At 39.6% G+C, this 21,848-nt stretch overlaps 1 protein-coding gene across 3 annotated transcripts in view; it reads right to left on the bottom strand.

The window, feature by feature from the left end:
• TMEM131 (transmembrane protein 131) overlaps positions 1–21,848 on the bottom strand; it is a 160,542-nt gene that overhangs the window by 27,318 nt on the left and 111,376 nt on the right. For all 3 annotated transcript variants that reach the window (XM_059720971.1, XM_059720972.1, XM_059720973.1), the window contains exons 12-27: positions 17,715–17,823; positions 15,226–15,334; positions 14,177–14,330; positions 13,904–14,074; positions 11,712–11,822; positions 11,484–11,618; positions 10,395–10,499; positions 9,698–9,784; positions 8,971–9,123; positions 8,757–8,832; positions 8,544–8,661; positions 5,483–5,621; positions 5,258–5,367; positions 4,320–4,386; positions 2,615–2,766; positions 1,388–1,530 (exon numbers count right to left, since the gene is read on the bottom strand). In XM_059720971.1, coding sequence (XP_059576954.1) covers positions 1,388–1,530; positions 2,615–2,766; positions 4,320–4,386; positions 5,258–5,367; positions 5,483–5,621; positions 8,544–8,661; positions 8,757–8,832; positions 8,971–9,123; positions 9,698–9,784; positions 10,395–10,499; positions 11,484–11,618; positions 11,712–11,822; positions 13,904–14,074; positions 14,177–14,330; positions 15,226–15,334; positions 17,715–17,823 — 1,939 coding nt within the window. The remainder of the gene's footprint in view (positions 1–1,387; positions 1,531–2,614; positions 2,767–4,319; positions 4,387–5,257; positions 5,368–5,482; positions 5,622–8,543; positions 8,662–8,756; positions 8,833–8,970; positions 9,124–9,697; positions 9,785–10,394; positions 10,500–11,483; positions 11,619–11,711; positions 11,823–13,903; positions 14,075–14,176; positions 14,331–15,225; positions 15,335–17,714; positions 17,824–21,848) is intronic.

Below are 21,848 nucleotides of genomic sequence, written 5' to 3'. Positions count from 1 at the left end.
CGACACAGAGCCCACTCAGCCCAGCCCGCTGGTGCGTACCTTTGAGCCAGATTGGGCTTCCAGCACATGGGGCTCCCAGAACTATAGGTGGGAGACATGCACCATCAGGTTGGACTGCCATCCGTACCTCTAGCCTGATGGTGCATGGACTGGGGGCCAAGGGAGTGGTGCGCTACCAGGCCAGGTGGGCTCCATTCCTCCACATGCGGCTGGAATGCTGGAAGGCCCATGTGGAGGCACAGAATCAGCCTAGTCTGATGGTGTACAGCTCCCTCCTACAGTGCCAGGTGCTCCTTGTGCTGGCACAGAGCCAGCTCGACCTGGCTTGAAGGCATGTGCCAGCAGGCCAGACTACGTGTTGCTACATGCAGCTCCCAGAACACACTGCTGGGGGTTTTGCCTGCATTGGCCCAGGAGTGCCCTGAGGGCCTGTCTGCTGCTGCTGCTAGTGGCAGGGACTATGTGCTGTGGCAGGGGGCCCATGCCCAACCACAACCCCATCACCCCTGCAGGCAGGAGCTCCCCTCCTTATTCACCAGCTGTCCAGTTGTGTGCCATCACATTCAGTGCCTCCACATGGGGCTCCCAGATGGAGTGTCAGCAGCCCCACAGAGATGGAAGCACAGAGCCCACCTGGTCCAATGGTGAATGACTTCTGAAGGCTCACCTCCTGCCAGCTTTCAGAGGGGCAGCTGCAGGCTGGTAATAATTGTTTTTAGGAGGGGCTCCATGGGTTGGATAGAATGGACTGGCAGGCCACATCCTGCCCACCCCTGCTCTGGGGGCTCAGGAACTGATTGCTTCTTTCACAGGCAGGCAGACAGGCACTGAGTGCTCCTTTTACAGGCAGATACTTCCCTCAGATCCACTCAAACCCCAAAATCTGATTTATCAGAGAAGTGATTTTTTTTTAAGGAGAAACGCTGTGGAAACTATCCTTTTCCATACGTCCATGCAAACTGTCTGTGTAAAGACCTTCTGACAGATGGAGAACTGTTAGTTCCATTCAATTGTCCTCCCAGTGAGGAGTTTGGTGGCATTAAAATGTGCTTTCTACTACTTTAATTTGTCTTCAGTCTCTTCTTTTTAATGGGGGGTGGGCAGGGGTGACGACAGCTTTCAATATGAACTGTTTTACAACTGGATTAGTAGAGCTTTAGCTATGATTTTACATTTCCTAATTTACCCTTTCAAAATGCCCAAATGTAAAAGACTTTATACCAATAAAATGTTTTTGCATATGTTTACAGGTCTATCAACCATCTATTCACATCTTAACCTTTTTTAAAGGAGTCCATGATATCTGCACATGAATACAAGAAAAAATCTTCATACATAAAATACCAGTAGATTTTCTGTTTAGCTTAACAGTTTTAGGAGTACTCACTTTCTGAACAATCTTTTAATGATGCTTCAGTGATTTTAAAACGTAAAGAACTTCCTGGACCAGGAGGTTTGCCTGCAACCCTCAGACTTTCAGTTGTTCCTTGGCCTTGCATCAAGATGGCATCTATTACAGTCAGATTATTTCTGTGTAAATAGAACACAGGATATAAAAACACTTAACAAAAAAAATGGGCATTCTGCTGTTCTTGCAAGTGCCTCCAAAGCAAGCTAATGTCAGGTCCCAGTCCTGCAACACACATTTGTGATAAGTCCCATTGATTACCATCAAGATGTAAGAGTTTGCAAGACATGGGCCTTAGTAACCACAACAAAGCGTGCACTGACCTTGCCTGAATAAAGCTCCAAACTTATTTAATACAATATCATAATACTTAAGACAGTGAAGGTGCTACTATATTTCATGCAAATAGTAAACACACTTATTTAAGGTCCTGACACTCAGTGCAAGAACATTTTTGGGTAAATAAAAAATCTGGATTTGACTTGTATTTATCCCAGACCCTAGTCTAAATGTAAAGTATGCGTGCATTTGGGAAGAAGGAATTTAAACTTCTCAATCAAAGCTGTCAATTTCATTCGGTGCTGCAGGCCAGATGGGTGGTGTGAAATCAGCCTACAGACTGGATCTGAAGCACATGGCCAGCTGGTAGGTTGACTCTGGAGTGTGGAGCTGTGTTATTTGACCCATGAGGCAAGTGGTAGCAGTGTTAACTGCCAAGGCTCCCAGAGCTGTGGCAGCCAACACTTGTCCTGCCACCAAATCTGACCCACAGGCACCACCGTAAGCCAGTTAACATGACTTCATACTTGGAATCTTGCTCACAGGTGTGCCTGTGGGTCAGAAATAGGCAGCAAGACAAGCTGTGGCAATTACTGTTGCAGCTGCTTATCCCATCATGAAACACCGGGCCTTGCAGGCCAAATAACACAGCTCCACGCTCCAGATTTGGCCCACTGGCCATATGTTTGATGCCCCTGCTCTAAATGGATAAAACAAACTGATCATAAATAAATTAATAGCATCAGACAGTATCTACTGACTGCTATTTAACCACTGCAAATCACAGTGAATTTGTTTCCTATCCCAGAGGTCCTAAAATTAATATTGCAACAATGAGAACTTCTTATTCAGAACTAGTGAAATAAGCAATGTGTGTGTAAATAAGGACCTCAAATACATGCAAACCCAGAGACTTAGACAGCGTACCTGATCACAATTAATGATGACATTGTCTTATTAAAAACTGGAGTAAATTTCACTTTCACAGATTTTCTCTCTCCAGGCTTTAAAATTAGATTTAAAATGGACTGTCGAGACAGACCCTCTACAAATCCTGTGGTGCTCTGCAATGGATGAACCTTAAGGCAATGAAAAATACAAACCACTTTTAAAAATAGGAAATGTTATGCAAATTTAAGAGTGGCTATAAGACAGTTTCTAAACAAATCCAGAGCCATATTACAATATGTTTGCTCATGAAATTGTTGATTTGTCTTGTTCTCAGAAAAAATGTGAAAAGGTTTGGGTTTTTTTAAATGCATGAACACTTATGCAAAGAATCTGATATGAAATGGAACTTTCCTTTAATTAACTAATGTTATACAGGAAGGCCTGAAATAAATGGGAGTTCGATCAGGCAAAAATGAGCATATTTCAGCTGCTGTTCTGCTACCAGTTGAAATACAACACTTATTTTTGTCTGCAAAACTCTTATTTCTATACCAGAAGGTTATTCTTCATATTACCCAATTAAAAAAAAACAAAACTCTTTTCACATAAAAAAGACTAATAAAAATTATATATTTATTGCCAACCTTAAAGTGGCATACGTGGATTACTCACCAGGATAACGAAGACTAGGAACACATATGGCATTTGTCCTGGAACAGAAAAGTCCTGGGATTGGCATGTACGCAATATGGGTTTAGTAAGCAGCTGACTACACAGCCACTTTTCTGCCAGTGCTTCCATGCTGCAATTTTGGAACAACCATTCAGACACTTTGTGATGTCCTGGGACAAACCATTAGCACTTCTTATCAGATGAACCTTTTTGGGCCCAGGACCATGAACATGGATGTCCAGATGACAGCACTTTGTCCCAGGAGAAAATAGTGTGTCCCAGGAGAAATGCAATTTCTATTTGTAGCCAAAATAATAGCGACACAGGATATACATTGGGCTAGCTAAAGCCCTCAGAATAAGAGTGCTCAAGATTTACTTCTCTAACACTGAAATTACTACTAAGCATTTATATAGGACTGCACAGTTTCAAAGTGTTCTATGATTATTAAATTGTCAGAATACAATTTGAGGTAGTAAAAGGAGAACACAAACCTAAAATGAAAAAAGCATCCAACGACATGTTTTCTTAAGCTTGATCTTACTACAGAAACAGAATAGATTTGCTAACCTATGAAGTAGCTAGGGGTTGGGTTGTGGGGGGAAGAGAGGAGAGGGAAGCACACAAAATGAATGATAGGAAATGTGGGCGAAGGTAAGAGTAATAAGGAGCGAATTAAAATTCAGAATATAGGAAATACATGGAAACGCATGACAAGTAGATAATGAAAAATGAAATGATGTAAAACTCATTTCTTGTGCAATACAGATCTAGCAAAATTGCACCGTAGGGAACAACACTGCATTGACAAGGGTATGAATAAAAGAAGCCAATACAGAGTTAAATTTCAACTTCTATGAATATACAAAGAAGTAAATATATTTTGAGTGGTATAATGCACTGAAGCACTTCCTTTGTGCTCTGTATTTCCTTTGATACATCCAATGTAAACGCTGCATGTCACTTGCACTGTGGCTACAAAACTTTGCAGAGTTTTTGGCATATTTAATAAAATATTTATGTGGTGATATAAAATTTGATGAGTAAAAAAAGCTTATGAAACACTTACACAGTTTCTGAAAACCTGGAATTCTAGAGTCTTCAAATTGAAATTTGTTGGCTTACTCAAGTTAAACCTAAAATAAAGATATATTTTCCAAACTGCATTAGAGAGAGGTACAGTGTACAGACATTTACAATATTTAATGTTGTACAATATGACATGTATAAAACTTTCAATCAACAACAATGATAAAGGGGTTGGAAGACAAGCCATGTAAGGAATTTTGAGTAAGTATAATTAGTTTAGTGAAAAGTTGATTAGGTGGGGTGAAGACATAATAGCAATCTTTGTATATGTGAATGGGTACCACTAAGATAATGGAGAACAACTGTTCTCCTTTGCTGCAGAGGGCAGGATGAAAGGAGTAGCTTTAAATTGCAGCAAAGTAGATTTAGGTTATATCTCAGGAAAAACTTCTCTACTGTTAGAACAGCGTGGCAGTGGAATAAACTGCCAAGGGAAGGTGTGGAATCTTATTTACTGGAAATTTGCAAGAGAAGGCTGGATATTAGGCTTTGCACAGGGATGATTTAAGAATAGCATTCCTGCATTTGTGGAGAAGTTTGGGCCAAAGGAACCCTGAAGTCTCTTCCAATCATATACTACCATGGCTTTCAACACAAAGCAAGAGCACAGAATTATTAAGACTTTGATGGAGAAGGTGCATGTAGTGTAGCCACTCATTTCCCTTGGACTCCTCCTTCAGCCTCCTTGCTAAGGAGAAAATGTAAAAATCAGATTACCTAACCAGATTTGCCTAAATTTATGGTTCTAATTAAGAATACACTAAAATCTCTTCGGTCTATTAATCCAGAGTCTATTCCCAGTATACTAAAGCTCTAAACTCTACTATACAAAAATCTTGTTAAATACTGTATCAATTTTTTCATGAACTGCATTTTGTCATCAAGTGGATGTCTTTAAAGTTATCAAACAACACTTACCGCTCTAGTAGCTTGTCTACAAAGGCTGAGGGATTAGAATACAAAGCTAAAGGAAGGAACTGAACATAGACGGGAACATCTGCTGGATTTTCAAGAAGAATTTCTTCCTCCTAATTAAAAAAAATAATTTAGTAAAAGTTAGTATTCCTATTTGTTATGTATGTAGCAAAGCAGTTGCAAAAAAAGCTAGTCACTGCTTGCGATACTGTTAACAAAAGGACTTACTGATGAGCTGTTGGTATTGGTAAGTGGAAAATTTAAATAGCGTGGCGAACTGAGTATGGAAGGCCAGGATAACTCTGCTGTAATTTTCAATTCGACATCCTTCTGGAGATCCGTGTCTACTTCAAACATAGCACTCAGTCTAGATAAAGAGTTATAAAATCCACCATATAAGAATGAAACATCAACAGCTTGGCAATGAAAGCAGCAGTTTAAGCTTACAGACATTCTGCAAAATGTATGGTTTTGGAATATAACACACTCGATTATATTTTATTTTTATTTATGTAAAACATTTGAGCTCTCCCTGTACTTATTGTTATTTTAGATCCACCACATTTTTGTACTGCCACACCCACAGCAAATATTCTGTGCTTCCTGTTTCTTTTCCTGTCTTCTCCAGTTACCCAAATGTTCTTTTGTTAAGAAAGTGTTTTCTGGTTGTAGAACCTAGACTGAGGCCCTGACTAGTGATACGAAGAGTGACTAATGGTAAACAATTTCTGTTGAGCCATTTTCCAATGCTGATGGTTCAACAAACATGAATGAGACCCAACTATAGTAAGGAAACTTGCTTCTAAAACCATTAACTATTTTAAACATTGCCTCGGTATGATTTAGCTCCATCTATATCAGCAACACAAATTGTGTTAAGGCCTTGAGCATTATAAAATAGAGCAAAACAAAAAGGTACTGTTTCCCACCATTTTATCACATATCTTGCAACATTAGGTGTTTTTCTAAAAGCAGCAGTTCCTGGAGTCTACATTTTCCACATAACCCTTATGTTAAAAGAAAACTTTTTAGGTCTTAGGGTAAGCAGAGAAATGCTTGGCTCCAAGTGAACCATAAAGGATTAGAAGTCAGAAAGTAAAAATGAATGACTCAAAATTGTAAGTAATAAATGAATTTAATGTACCATTGGCTTTCCAAGGGCTGGGTCATGATTTTGCAATACTTACAGATGGCAACCCTGAGGATAAATTTTCAGTCTCTGATCCACTTGCAATCTGGCTCCCGTTCAAGACAGGGGAGTAGTCAATTACTCTAACTGAAATAAGAGGCCGAATCTGTCCATACCTCCCACTACGGGCCTAGTCTATATGACAAAGCTCATCAGCAAGGCTCTAGCTCTGGCTAAATGCTGAGTGTGTTTACACTCAAGGCCCTGCTGTGGTGGCAGAACCCTCTGCTCTGCCAGCAGTTACCCCAGCTCTGACAACCAATGCGAGGTTTCTGCTGTTGTCTGGAAGCTGTCTTAAGGCACAAGCAGACACTCCTGAACTTTCAGTCTCATGCCACGGTCCATTTTGGAATGGATGCCTTCCCAAAGTGAGCTTCATAGCACCAGCTTCTGTAGTGGAGTCACATAACACCATCAGAAACATATGGGTGTGCACATGTCCTGCTGCTTGATGGAGGCTACTGCTAGAGCAGTTTGCCACTTCCCACAACTTTTAGGGGTGATGTTGCAATGCTCCTTTGTGTGGAGATGCTACTCAGAGCATACCCACACTCTTCAGTACTTTTTCACTGCTGGAAGGAGCAGAGCACAAACTCATGGAAGAACTGGAACCAAAGTATAAGTACACTGAATTGGTCAGGACAGGGCAGAGAACCTTAGGGAACGTCTACATGGCACAGACTTACTGGCAGGACGCTGCTCTTCATACTGCCTGGCTGTGTTCCTGGCCATGTGCATGCTGTGTCTGTATGCATGCATGAGGCATTTATCGGTGCCCATCTGATATGGACCAATATACTGGTGCACTTCTATTCAGTACTGGAGTCAGGTTTGTGTTGTATTTAAACTTGCCATACTCTGTCTTGTCTTACTGCTGCTCTACATGATTAGTTTGTTTTACTTAAACTTTCTAAATTTGATATATTCACTATATCATTTCATGACTACATTACATTTCCTGTATCTCTCTCACTCTGTCCTAAGTGTTACATCATTTGCTCTCAGCTGCATGCATGGGTAATGGAGAATTCTGACAGTGTCTTATTTCCCTTGTTTTGACAAGTACTATTGCTTTCTGCAAGGGAAACTGTCATACTGTTGGTATACTTCTACTAAAATACTGTTTTCTTTAACTTATGCAGTTATTTTGTTCTATGAAGTCCAAAGCAGTAATAAAATGAAAGTTAAAGTGAATCTTATCACAAAAAGCAGGCTCTCAGCAGCACTTTATGAATGACTAAGATCTATAACATCACTCACCACTGAAACTGTAGCCAGATCCTACATGAAATACAGCATATTTTAATAGTATTTAGGAGCACTACACAACAGTTTGACATCCTTACCAATGAATCAGAAATAGTATCTTTCATATAACATCTTTCAAAGAGTAGTATCCCAGAATGCTCTAGACAGTGCTACAGGATTATATTTCAGCAGTGAATGAACTAGCACTCTCAAGGGCTGTGGTGATGGGTGACCTTAAAATTTCAATGTAGGATACAGAAACCATTCTATATAAACAGTATCATAGACTTTAGAATTCCAGTGCAGGACAAATTTTCTTTTAGATCATGGACATATGAACAAGGTACTTGGGGGAGGCAAAAGGGGGTAAGCAGGGCTTTGCCATACATCAGCTGCTCACCCAGAGCTTTTCATGGGCTTGCTCTTATCCCATAGTAAATGAAAACATACCCATTTTAACCTTAAAGGCCACTTTCCATTCACACAGCTAAACTGATGGGGCTTTGCCTATGTTTACCAGAGGATGCAAGTGAGCACATGGGTAGTTACAGTACAGCAGCTAACATGCAATCAAGGCCTAACCTCCTTTGCTTTGTAGTAACCTGGGCACATGCCAGTGTCTTCAGGCACCTTATCAACAAAAGGTGGCCATTTGCCATATTAAACAAGCCCAAGAATGCACCTGAGAGAAGTGTTAGTTTTTTCTTTTTCAACTGATTTTGTGTACAGACTTAGCCACACTTCCGTGCCCTTCTCATCAAATACAATGCAAAAGACTGATATTATGCAGAGGCAAAACAAAAAGAATCATATAATGCAGCGGCCTTAGAAACTGAGTAAAAATACACCCACCTGTGACCCAGGTTCTCTGTTATTTCTGTCCAACCTCTGAATAAATTTTCATGTAAATCCCAGTCTGTATCCCATGCATCTTCTTGCATTGTTAAGCTGTGCTGAACTTTAGGTTCAGCTAAAACACAAAGATTGAGCTTTTTAGTATAAAATTATCAATGTTAAGGAGGAAAATAATTTTAGTTCTCAATTAGAAAGATGACAGTCACTTACATTTAGATAAAAAAGGCAATCCAACGTAACAGTGCTCCCCACAGTGTAAAGCTGGATCAAAATAAATATTTGCTATCTGCAAAAGGTATAAGAACAATTAATATAATCAAGAATATGCAAAGTAAGCCTGATGATTAAAAAAAATCCTGATAAAAAATAATCAGTATGCTCTGTGTAAAGAAGAACTGTGGCAGTAAAAAGAAGTAACAGAAACCTTTGATTTTTTTCCTGGCTCTAAATCTTCTTTATTGCTCCTTAATCTCTTATAATAAAATCGCACATCTTCTGTTAGGGAGCGTATATGTTGTATTTTCACTTTCTGAGAGAAGGAACTCATAATATTTAAACTCTGATGAACTACTTTTCCCTAGAGGAAAGGAAAGAGAAAAATAATACTGTATGCATTCCCCTCACCTAGCATGTCCTAGGCATAAGGCCAGACATCAACCTACACAGGCTGGCAAGGATCAGAGAAGACTTGGTAATTTAAACAGAAATTTTAATTCAATTATCTAAGCAAGAAACATCCTAAGCATTTTAAGGCAGGCTCGGAGTCTTCTTTTTTCCCCTCCCACCTCCTCCCAAACATAGCCAGCTTCTCTCCCAAAATAATCAAACCACTACGCCATTACCTGCTCTATGGCTTTATGAAAAATAGGAAAGAACATTTCTGAGATGCATCTGAAATCTGTCTTATTTTACATTAGAAATGCCTGGAGATGAAGAAAACCTGCTGCTTGTTTGGGATTGGGGGGCAAGGGAAGAATCTCAGACAGTTGGTTTCTGGGGATGTGAGAACTGCTAATTAAGAAATACTTAGGAATAATTACAACCTCCAGGACAGCAATACCTAGTCATATAGCAATATATAGGGGAAGTTGATACTGAGGAAAAAAGCTAAGAAAATTTTTCAAGAAAATATTGTAAACAAATGATCTTACTGGGAAGGATGGAGGAAGGATAATTTGTTTAGGGGAGCAAGTCAATGACCCCACAGCAATTACAGCCTTCACTGGAATTGTTAAAATCTGGAAGAAAAAGGAAGATAAAGCTTAGCACGGGTATAGTTATTTTCAAGTGAACTTTCATCTTTACCTTCCTGCTTGCTTTTAATTTTTCCAAGCAAAAATTAAAAAATGAATTGCAAAGTTCAATAATTCATGTTGTTTCAATGTAGCCCCCCCGCCCTGCCTGCCACCTCTTCCCCATGCTCCAAGACTCTCTGCTTGCCAGTCTTTTTTTGTTTTTTGTTTGTTTGTTTGTTTTTGCAGCGAGCCTACCAAAAATTGTGGAGCCTGCCTGAATTCAGTTTCCATGAAAATCACGCAATCACAAATTTGGTAGGTCCCTACCAATGGTATCGTTTTAAGACTGTACTTGATTACTGATGCTGCTTCAAGCATAAATTGCAACAGTTTATTTAAGCCTAGTTTTTCAAAGTTGCTTTTATTTTAACTTACAATATAGCACAAAGTACCACTCCACACTAAGATAAAAATACTTTGTATAAAACAGTCTAGATAACGGCTTTTTCCATAAACCTACTTCATTCATTTCACCTGTTTCACTTCTTAAAACAAATAATTGATCCACGGTAACACCATTCAATGACATCATTTAAGTATGCAAAACATTTACCTCATAATCTGTTGTGATTTGTACAGCTCCATCATGAATTCCTTCAAGCTCCTTCGCTATTAATTTTACTCTAAACACAGCATAATAACCAGATGTTAATATTACCTGAAAGTGATAAATATAGACAGACATTATTTATGGTGTAAGCCACATTTTTCTATCATGTTTAAACTGAAATGTTGATTTAATTCAATGTTATACTGAAATTTTGAAGTGGCACACCTAACCCCCCATCAGATGATACCAGTGAAGAATGTTTATATTGTATATGTTGATTGCAATTTTTTGTTACCTTAATTAATAACATATCATAAACTTCCCTAATCCACAAACTGTCTTAAATTTGTCTGCAAACTGACTGGAACAAACACAGGGCTACATAAATAACTATTTCTAAAAATTCCCACTAATTGTCCTAAATGGAGCGCAACTTCCTAATGCAAATATGTTCTCACAGTCTTTACTTTAATGAAACTCCTTTCTGTAACACAATTATCGTGAAAGGAGGAAAAAATGAGTTATTTGAGAATGTAAGAACCATAGCTTGGGACTTGTGGCTACCCAAGATTAGCGTTAAAATGATATTAGGACTTCATAGAAGTAACACAAGAAATAATGTTATAATAAGCTGCCCATAAAAATACAACATAAAACATGAAAATAATTCTTGCCATCAACTCTGCCTTGAGCCCATGTGTTGCCAAACCTAACTACTACTCTCTCAAGAAAAGCCTGGTAAGTAAAACTTGCTGCAATTTACTTGAATCGCTGTAACTTCCCTGAACAGCTGATTAATGGCCAAGTCACAAAATTCATTCTGCTCTAGGACATGAGCATGACAACCCCCCGCTTCCATTCTGTAAAGATTCAGGCAGGAAGCGTGTATGCTAGAGGCCTTAGGTTTCTGAAAATTCTATCTTTGAAGTTTAGGCTACAAATACCATTCACAAAAATATGCTCTTTTATTATCCTGCTAACCAACTGACAAAAAGTTATGGACGATCACAAAAGGCTACTTTATTTATTATTGCTTGTTAATGTGCTTGATACATGCAACTTTTAACTAAAGATTAAAGAAGGTTTACATACTGAAGATTGGTCTGATGCACTGGTATTTTCTAATTTTGGAAGGCTTGCAATTATTGTGGTTCTGTTTCCTTTTTCAGTGGCCAGGAGTTCTATGGTTAAACCGTCCCCTATAATATGCCAACTTTTTATAGCCAGCTTAAAAAGAGAGAAGATGACAATATCAGTAATGACACTGCTGCAGAAAGGTATTTAAAAAAAGAAAGGAATTTAAAATAAACCAGTCTTTACCTCAATCGGGTTACTGTTGATGATAGCAAATAAAATGCTAGAAGCTTCTGTGGCACTCATTATCCCAAAATCTATGAAACGCTCTTCTTGTTTTGGGGGCAATACAAAATACTAGAAAGATTAAGAAAAAACATTAACTCCAAACTTAAATATATATCATGTCCAATTGAGAGGTCATCAGCAAATGTGTTAAAGTATAGTATTCCTCTAACAGCCCCAAAAGCTGAAATTGGATTTCCTATTCTACAAATTGGATTTCTTATTCTACAAATACACTCCTCAACGAGTTCTTTGCCTCAGTGTTCCTAAGTGAGGGGCATGACAAGTCTCTCACTGGGGTTGTAGAGAGGCAGCAGCAAGGCGCCAGACTTCCATACGTAGATCCTGAGGTGGTACAGAGTCACTTGGAAGAACTGGATGCCTTTAAGTCGGCAGGCCCGGATGAGCTCCATCCAAGGGTGCTGAAGGCACTGGCCGACATCATTGCAGAGCCACTGGCAGGAATATTCGAACGCTCGTGGCGCACGGGCCAAATCCCGGAGGACTGGAAAAGGGCTAACGTGGTCCCCATTTTCAAAAAGGGGAGGAAGGAGGACCCGGGCAACTATAGGCCAGTCAGTCTCACCTCCATCCTTGGTAAAGTCTTTGAAAAAATTATCAAGGCTCACATTTGTGACAGCCCGGCAGGACAAATTATGCTGAGGGGAAACCAGCACGGGTTTGTGGCGGGCAGATCGTGCCTGACCAATCTAGTCTCTTTCTATGACCAGGTTACGAAACGCCTGGACACAGGAGGAGGGGTGGATGTCGTATACTTAGACTTCAGGAAGGCCTTCGATATAGTATCCCACCCTATACTGGTGAACAAGTTAAGAGGCTGTGATGTGGATGACTACACGGTCCGGTGGGTGGCGAATTGGCTAGAGGGTCGCACCCAGAGAGTCGTGGTGGATGGGTCGGTCTCGACCTGGAAGGGTGTGGGCAGTGGGATCCCGCAGGGCTCGGTCCTTGGACCGATACTCTTTAATGTCTTCATCAGTGACTTGGACGAGGGAGTCAAATGTACTTTGTCCAAGTTTGCAGATGACACAAAGCTATGGGGAGAAGTGGACACGACGGAGGGCAGGGAACAGCTGCAGGCGGACCTGGATAGGTTGGACAAGTGGGCAGAAAACAACAGGATGCAGTTCAACAAGCAGAAATGCAAAGTGCTGCACCTAGGGAGGAAAAATGTCCAGCACACCTACAGCCTAGGGAATGACCTGCTGGGTGGCACAGAGGTGGAAAGGGATCTTGGAGTCCTAGTGGACTCCAAGATGAACATGAGCCGGCAGTGTGACGAAGCCATCAGAAAAGCCAATGGCACTTGATCGTGCATCAGCAGATGCATGACGAATAGGTCCAAGGAGGTGATACTTCCCCTCTATCGGGTGCTGGTCAGACCGCAGTTGGAGTACTGCGTGCAATTCTGGGCGCCACACTTCAAGAAGGATGCGGATAACCTGGAGAGGGTCCAGAGAAGGGCAACTCGTATGGTCAAGGGCCTGCAGACCAAGCCCTACAAGGAGAGACTAGAGAAACTGGACCTTTTCAGCCTCCGCAAGAGAAGGTTGAGAGGCGACCTTGTGGCTGCCTTTAAGATCATCAAAGGGGCACAGAAGGGAATTGGTGAGTATTTATTCACCAAGGTGCCCCCGGGGGTTACAAGAAACAATGGCCACAAGCTAGCAGAGAGCAGATTTAGATTGGACATTAGGAAGAACTTCTTCACAGTTCAAGTGGCCAAGGTCTGGAACGGGCTCCCAAGGGAGGTGGTGCTCTCCCCTACCCTGGGGGTCTTCAAGAGGAGGTTAGATGAGTATCTAGCTGGGGTCATCTAAACCCAGCACTCTTTCCTGCTTATGCAGGGGGTCGGACTCGATGATCTATTGAGGTCCCTTCCGACCCTAACATCTATGAATCTATAGAAAACTGAAAACAACTGGGAAAACAACAGCAATTAGAAAAAAACAAATTATTTTCTATTTTTGAAAGCTTTTGTCAGAAAATGATAGCAAAAATTCAATTCCTTTTGTTAAATCATAGTAGAATTAAAAATTGGTCCCAAGGAGAAGAATCAGGGAAATCAGATTAGTCTCAAGCATTCTGCTTGTAGCTAGAGTGGAATTTCAAGGGAAAGGTAAAATACTTACATCTAAAAAACCTGTGTATGCTCGCACGGGTAAGTGAAATTTAGAAGCGTTCGTAATAAGTAGTATATTGTTATCTATATGCATAGATGATGTGGAAGGCATAAAATAAAGTGTAAAAATATATCTGGATTCATTAGGTGGAATTAAGACTGGTTTGCTGAAGTTCTGGACCTGTATTATTGAAGAAATAAGAGAAAAGTTAAAATTTAACAAACTGCAGTGTTGTTAAAGTTATATTATTAGATAAAACCGTTTCACTGGCACTAGACTTACTTTAAACATTGTTTTTGCTTCTTCTGGTAACACAACATCATGAACAAGGACTGCAAAACTGAATGTGTTTGTAAAATAGATTGGCCTTTCCACAGAATCAGAAGGACTCTCACGGATGTGAAACAATGTGGCAGCATGATCAAATCCTAAGTATCTATTAATAAACACAAACATACACACATACCATAAGACATTTTCCACAAACAATCTGCTTTTTACATAAAGTCAGATAGTCTCATGTAGAAAGGAATGGATATCCCACTGTATTTTGATCCTTTATTATAGCAATCACACACCTTGAATATTCAGTAATCAAAATGAGATAACATATTCAATGCATCACATCAAACTACTTTAAAAAGAGTGCAAAGATATTTTGCAAAATCCCTGTAATATTAACCAAAATGAAAGGACTTTAGCTACAAATAAAAGTTCTAATATGTAACATTTTGATTGTTCTTGTTTATTACTGAACTCCAAGAAAAAAAATGCTTGTTTGCTATGGGGAAAGGCTACCAATTTTAATGGTGACAGGTCAATACTTCAGGTGAACTATTAGCAGAAAGTGAACTTGTATATTAATTGCTGAGTAACAACTAATGATAGAAATAGTTCTGATACCTTTTACAAAATTCTGCTTAAAATTTGGTAAAGTCCAAAGTTTTAAAAATGTACATTTTCTCTTCCCTTGCTTTAGGTTACAGCAGCAGGACAACTCAAATGATACAGTAGTGAATAGTCATATGTTTTGGAACAGGAGATGTAAGTGATACAAGTTAGCATTCTGAAAATATGACACTGTCAAATGACTCAAAGGGCCGTTCTCAGTCTTAATCTTGAAACTAAGCTTGTGTATTACTGAATATGACTTGCATATCTTCTATCTCAAGAAACAAAAATGAGGAGCAGCAGCTGTGCTCTTGGAAGAACTCCACGGTTAGAACACACAAGCAGTAACCTTACATCACAAAAAATATAAACAGGAGAGAAAGACCCAGTTGATCCTCCGTGTTTAATTTTTAATCCCCACACATTTGATGTAGACTTACCCATCTAAAACTTCTGCTTGATATGGAATTTCAAGTTTTGAATAAGTCTTCTCTTTTGCTTTAACAGTTATTTTCCCAGAACACTGTGATGCTCTTTTTGCTTTTGATGCTGTACACGTAAATATAGAGATATTACAGAACTTCCTTTACATGGAAGAGTATAACAGCTTTTTATTCATGCTTAGGATTTCACTATTAAGCAGATACTCATTAATGCTCATAAAAGTTACTTGCTAAACCAACAATAGGACCATTTTTGTCATCTCACTACTTCTACACAGCAAGATCACATTTTTTTCCTCTGCATACCTCACTAGATGGGTAATCACCAAGAACATGCCAGGACATGTTGAAAAGGCATGTGATTCTCCATCTTAAACATTCCTGATTTTAACTGTCCTTTTACCTACTACTACTATTGAAGATGATACTTTCTAGGGAGATATTTACTATTGTCAGTAGATTGCAAATGGTGCAGGTGGAGAAATTAAGGTGCCTTTTTTTAGGCAAACTGAATCCATAAAGGGTATCTGCCAGGGTGATTCCCCCCCAATGTTCAATCCAGGCCTGCAGATTTAAGTAGACAGTGGCAGGATGGTGCAACATTTTTTAGTCCCAATCTGAGCCCTGCTGAAGTAGACAAGAAACAAGCCAGCAGATTAGATTGGTAGGTAAAGAAAGGTTCGTGAAAAAGCAGAAGCTACTAGGAGTTAAGGTTCTTACAGGGAAGAGACAAAACTGTCTTGCCAAAGACAGTTACAGGGGCTCCTGGATGTAGAATAAGCATTCAGGCAATCCAGAACATATAATAATTTCTTATTTCACTCTTCTGGAAAAGTTTTAATATAGTCTCTTAAAAGTTGCAATTCAACTGAGCAGCCTAACTTTAACTTGATTCACTCAAATGAAAGATGTGTGAACAGGAAGTCTCAATTATGAGCCATTACCGTATGAGAAAGACTACATTGTGTAGTATTTTAACTAAAATAATTTTTAAAAGGTGAAATACATTCTGACAAACATAAAACTGGTATACTTTTTTAAATTTGTTATGTAGGGCAATACCATCCAGGTGAGATTAGGTCAGAAAATGAAATGAACCAACACAAATCTCTCTCAAGGACTGTAAAGATATAAATGATAGCCACAATGAACAACATATATTCCCCTCTCCTTTGTTGACAGAATAGTAGTGGATTTTCTGTTATTTTGCATGCCAGTCTTTTAAAAGTGAAAAATGCAGGAAAAAGCATGCTAGTATAAGAAACTGTCTTATATCCTGGGACTGCTTCAAATGGAAGTTTTCCTCTTAGATGTTAGAAAACTGATCTAAGAATGATCTGCCTACATTCCCATGTCAGTGGGCTAGAGTGTAGTTGTAGTCATGATGATTCAGGAAAAGTACTAGAGCAGTGGTGGCTAACCTGTTGCATATGTGTCACAATGGGGCATGGGAGCCTCTGTATGTAGCACTTGATAGGGGAAGAGACAAGCAGCACAGTGGCGGGTAGGGCAGGGAGCAGAAAGTAGAGCATTAGATCAGACAGAGGGCACAGGGGAGAAAGCAAAAAGCAAAGCAGCAAACTGGGTAGGGGAAAGGGACTGGAATGGTACTCGGAGACAGTGGTTGCATCTATATGAGATGCTTACTGAATGGTAGCTTGTTACTATCGCACAATAGCATCATGGGGCACTAGCTGGGCACTGGGCATTTAGTACTTGGTTATGACCGGGCAATGTCTTGTGTAGACGTGGCTAGTTTGAGGTTCATTTGTGGTACCCTTGCCAAAAAAGGTTGCCCCCCACTGTACCAGAGCAGTAGCTGTCAACCTATGGCCTGCAGGCTGGTTGTAGCCAGCACAGCCACTGGATCTGACCTGTAAACCTGAGGGCCTTGGCAGCATTTGGCAGCGAGGAGCTTTTTGCCTATACCAGGACTGCTTAGCAGGGAGGAGTGGCAACATCTGGGTCCTAGTACTATCCCACAGCCAGAAAACATCAACCGCTGTACTAGAGGCAAGGGGTTTTGTAGTATCTTTTACTGGATCATTGCATACTCAGTGGTGTAGAGAATGTCATGATTAGGTGAAATTCAGTAAAGACAAAGAACCTATTTGTACCATTAATAATTGTTTTATCTTTAGCAGAGAACTAAAACAGTGACAAACAGAATCATCTCGGGAACTTTATATCATAGGAACTTTATTATTAATGTTTTAATATTTATACAACAGAAGGCTTAAGAATTCATCCATTTCTACTACTTCTCATTAATTCAAACTATTAATTTGCAGTTTGTGACACCTTGGCAAACTTCCAAAGGAAACAATTTGTAAGGCATAAGAATCCTAAATACTTTGTGTAAGAACATGTTCCATTTCCCAAGAAAATATTTTTCTGAAGAGGCTTTTTAATTTTTTTCCTCAAAATATTTTAAGTAGCTTTTAGAAATATTTATATAGTTCTTCAAAGAAAGAAACAATACTTACCATCAAAGCTAATACTTGCAACTTTGGTATATCTACTCTCAGATGCCTTTAACGTAACTGGCTTAAAATGTACTGTTATAGCTTCATTTTGTGGTGTGGGTCTAACACTCTGCAAACAAAAATAAATGAAAATATTAAGCAGTAGTTAATTTGCTAATGATTTACCATCACTTCTAATGCAGTATACGGTTTTTACATATTCTTTAAAGTGATTAAACAACAATTTTAGTTTTTTGAGGGTTATTTTTAAACATACTGACATTCCCCATAATGAAATAGCACTCACTTTAAGACCATGAGGGTTAGGAACTTTTTGAATTCCTTCAATTTATTTAAGTGATCAACATTCAGTAATGTAAGTTATATAAAAATTCTGGGTGAATTCAAATGAGCCTTTGAGCAAAAAATAAATGTGAAACTGGTATTTGGTTTATTAGAATGCATATACCAAGAGAATGAATTTTTATTTGCTTGCGTTTTTATTAGCTAATACTTTACTGATTTTTATTGTTAATATTGCAGAATTGATGCAGCTACAGATATTACTGTGTAGAGAAAAAAATTCTTGCTGTACAAAATCTCTTAATTACATTTGTAGGTTTTATTTCCATCTTAGGTGATATATAGAGAATTTATACCAATTAAAACAAATAAGCAAGTAAAACAGACACTGAAGGAAAACAGAACATTTTCCTCACATTCCTCAAACACCTTGTTAAATGTGGATAAATGCCTTACGTCCCTCAAATAAAGCCTGAGGAAACACATTTCTTAAGATCTTCAAAAATTCACTAAATTTGGGCTTTAGCAGAAGACATGCAAAATGAATTCTAGAGCTGAAGACCTCATCACTAACATGGGGCTAACAGAGCATGCCTATTTAGACCATTAATTATTCAGTCTGGGACCACCAAAATACAACTGCTGTGTCACCATATGAAAAAGACAAGGGGCCTCAAAAATCCTAGCTATTGGCAACACACAGTCCTGCCATGGACTGCAACGTTTAGATTTTCATGCTAACATTCAAGCTTACTGCTCCAACTTCACCAGAAGGCAGTAATGTTTGCTTGCTGTTCAACCAATAAGCAAATGATTTATTTGAAAGTCTATCTTATACTTTCTGGGGAATGTCAACAAAGAAGCCAAGTTATAGTTATGAGGAAAAAAAAAATGAAGGATTCCCACCCCTGCCTTACAGTTAACCTTGGGATTCATACAGCCAGACATATCCTGGCCTGGATGCTCAATCTAAATGAAGACATAACAATCTATCAGCTTTCATAGAAACTAGAAGCGCACCGATATATTGGTTGCCTATGAGAGTGGTGCTGATAAAAGGGGAAATGACATTACTGGTTATCGGCTTTATTTTTTGGCCATTGCAGCTTATAACATTTACTGATAACTATGCCTTCTGGCTGGGGCTCGCGACACCTGGGTTCCCTCTCCCCGACAGGGCCAGGGCCCTCAGATGCCTGGGCTCCCCTGAGAAATGGCGGGTTTCCCCTTGCAGGTGGGCACAGCATTCTAGCCTGCAAGGGGTCCTGCTTGAGGCTGCTGGGAGTGAAATGCATGGGATGCTGCATGCATGTGCATGGCTGCATACATGCACATGGCCAGGACTACAGCTGGGCAGCATGGAGAGCAACTCCCTTCAGGTAAATCTATGGAGGTGAAGGGGTATGGGGGTGCAGATTGAGGCCCCCATGGTGAGGGAGGGAGTGGGGCAGGAGCTGGGGGTGCTGCCTAGCCAGGGCAGTGCATGGGACACAAGGCCAGGGCAGGGAGCAGGGCGGAGCCACGGGAGGCTTGTCTAGGGGGTGTGGGAAGGGCTGCTGCACGCACCCCTGAGATTTGTGCGCAGGGAAGATGCAGGCTGCTGGCTGTGGGCTTTGGGCTCTCCGCTCTGCTGCTTTTCCCTTGAGAGCCCCGTGCTGGCTGCACTCTCCCTGTCTGCCCAGCAGCAGTGGGAGCAGTGAGTTGTGCCCCCCACCCCTGCCAGGAGGACAGAGGGTACATAGGGTGCAGGGCTCCTGGGACAAAGGCAGCAGAGTGGAGAGCCATGAGATCTCAGTGGGCAGCCCGAATCCGCCCTTGCCCCGCTCAGCTCTACTCCACTTAAAAGTGTCCTTGCGCTTAAAAATGGTGGCAGTGGCGCTTGAACTAAAGTTAATTCGATGAGCTGTAGTTCAAGCATCCCTACTGCCATTTTAAAGTGCCAGGATGCTGATACATGTGGTGCAGGAGGCTGTTAGCGTGCGCCAAAACAAAGGTTTATTTAACGTCAATAAATGAGTTATCGGATTGGCATCAGCTGATATGGTTGGTTAATAATCAGCTACCTGCATTGGCCAAGAAAACCTTTAGTGGGGGAACCCCTAACAGGAACCAGAATTGTGACACAAAACAGCTTCCAGGATGACCACAGAATTAAATCTTTCAAATTCATTTTTTTTAACTTTACTTTCCCTCAGTTACATTGTTTTACACATTACATCCACTTACAAGTATACACAAAAGGACACCTATAAATTAAAGAAGTTATTTTTATACAGCTTGGAAAGCAGAATGGTATTTCTATTTTGAAGCACTTAGCAAGTAGTGATATTCTACTCTCAGCCCCATGATGGAGTCTGCTTCAATATGTTGCTTTGTCCTACTCAGTTAAACAAGTTCCAAGTATTTTTGAACAAAAAGCAAAATGTTTATACTAAGATAATTTTAGTTCTGATCTGAGAACAGAATTTTGGTCCTAGCAATTAAATGGATTTAAGAAAGAGATTTCCTGTGTTACAGAGCTGTTAAGTGCTGCTTCTAGAACATGAAAAAGCAGACAAAATAAATAACCAATGAACTAAGTTTACAGGGCTTTAAATATAACAGTAGAACCACCAGAAGTTGTTAATGTTTATCCAGCCAAAAAGTAAATATGATTCTCTCTAACAAAGGAAAACACTGCAAACAAATGAGAGAGCTTTCGAATTTTAAAACTGTTCAAATAAAGATGAAGTGATTCATAATCTTATTTAGCTTATTATAGACCTCTATTACCAAGTAACGTGTTAGATCAGCAATATTATATTCCTCCTTTAGTAAGTACTTAATAACTTTGGCAACAATACTTTTAGCTATCTCTTGTGCATGGATGACCTGCAGATATTTAATCCCACTGGTACCCAGTTTAGTTAGATGCATGCTAAATATAGTCTTGGCCTTTTATCATGACATTAAGATGAAATTTGTGACAGACTACTTCTTCATTTCTAGACTGCTTTTAAATATTACCTCTTGTCGGCCAAGAAAACCTTTTGTAAACCTTTTTAAAAGTAATCCCATGAACAGGAATCTTAGGACAGAACCTGTATCTATGCTAATCATTTTGGAATCAAATTAATTTACATTAAGAGAAATTCAATAAAATGCCAGAAGATTACACTGTCCATAAATACAACACCAACAAAGCAGCTAATTTTCATGAACAGAGCATACTTCCAAATTATATATGAGGAATAAGGTACAAAACAAAATGGAATTGTGTGTGTAATGCCCTGTGTGATACCTTGGAAAACATCCTACACATCATGACATTTATTCTTACAATAGTAAAAAGACATGATAAAACAAAAACATAATGTAAACAGAGAGCCAAGAAAGTACTAGTTCAGGTGACAATCATTTGAAATATTTTTATTCTAATTTTTAAAATTAAAAACGTAACATAAAAAATTCCATACTGCATCAAACCAATGGTCTGTCCAGCCCAGTATCCTGTCTCACACGGTGGCAGGGATGCTTACTAAAGAAACTTTCCTAACCCAATAACTTTCAGTACAAAGGGACATGACTCAGACAATGAAGGAAATACACCCAAGAGGTAAGCACAGGAGAGGTAAAAGTGAAAGAAAGTAACGAACATCAAGATCATATGGTCAAAATGATTATATGCCTTGTTCTTGATGTAACCCACCCCCCGTCCCCAAATATGGTGATCGGTCTGACCTTGAGTGGAGTAGCAAGACCCAGAAACCTCCAGGTTTTAGTCCTAGCAGAAGCACTGACACACTCCAGTCAAAATCTCCAGCTTTGACTACAGCCAACACCAAATGCTTCTGAGAAAGGTGAAAAATATCC

The sequence above is a fragment of the Alligator mississippiensis genome, chromosome 1 (genome assembly GCF_030867095.1).
Source record: "Alligator mississippiensis isolate rAllMis1 chromosome 1, rAllMis1, whole genome shotgun sequence".
Classification (NCBI taxonomy): domain Eukaryota; kingdom Metazoa; phylum Chordata; order Crocodylia; family Alligatoridae; genus Alligator; species Alligator mississippiensis.
The sequence above is the reverse complement of the archived record's forward strand: the minus strand, read 5'-3'. Positions and strand labels throughout refer to the sequence as shown.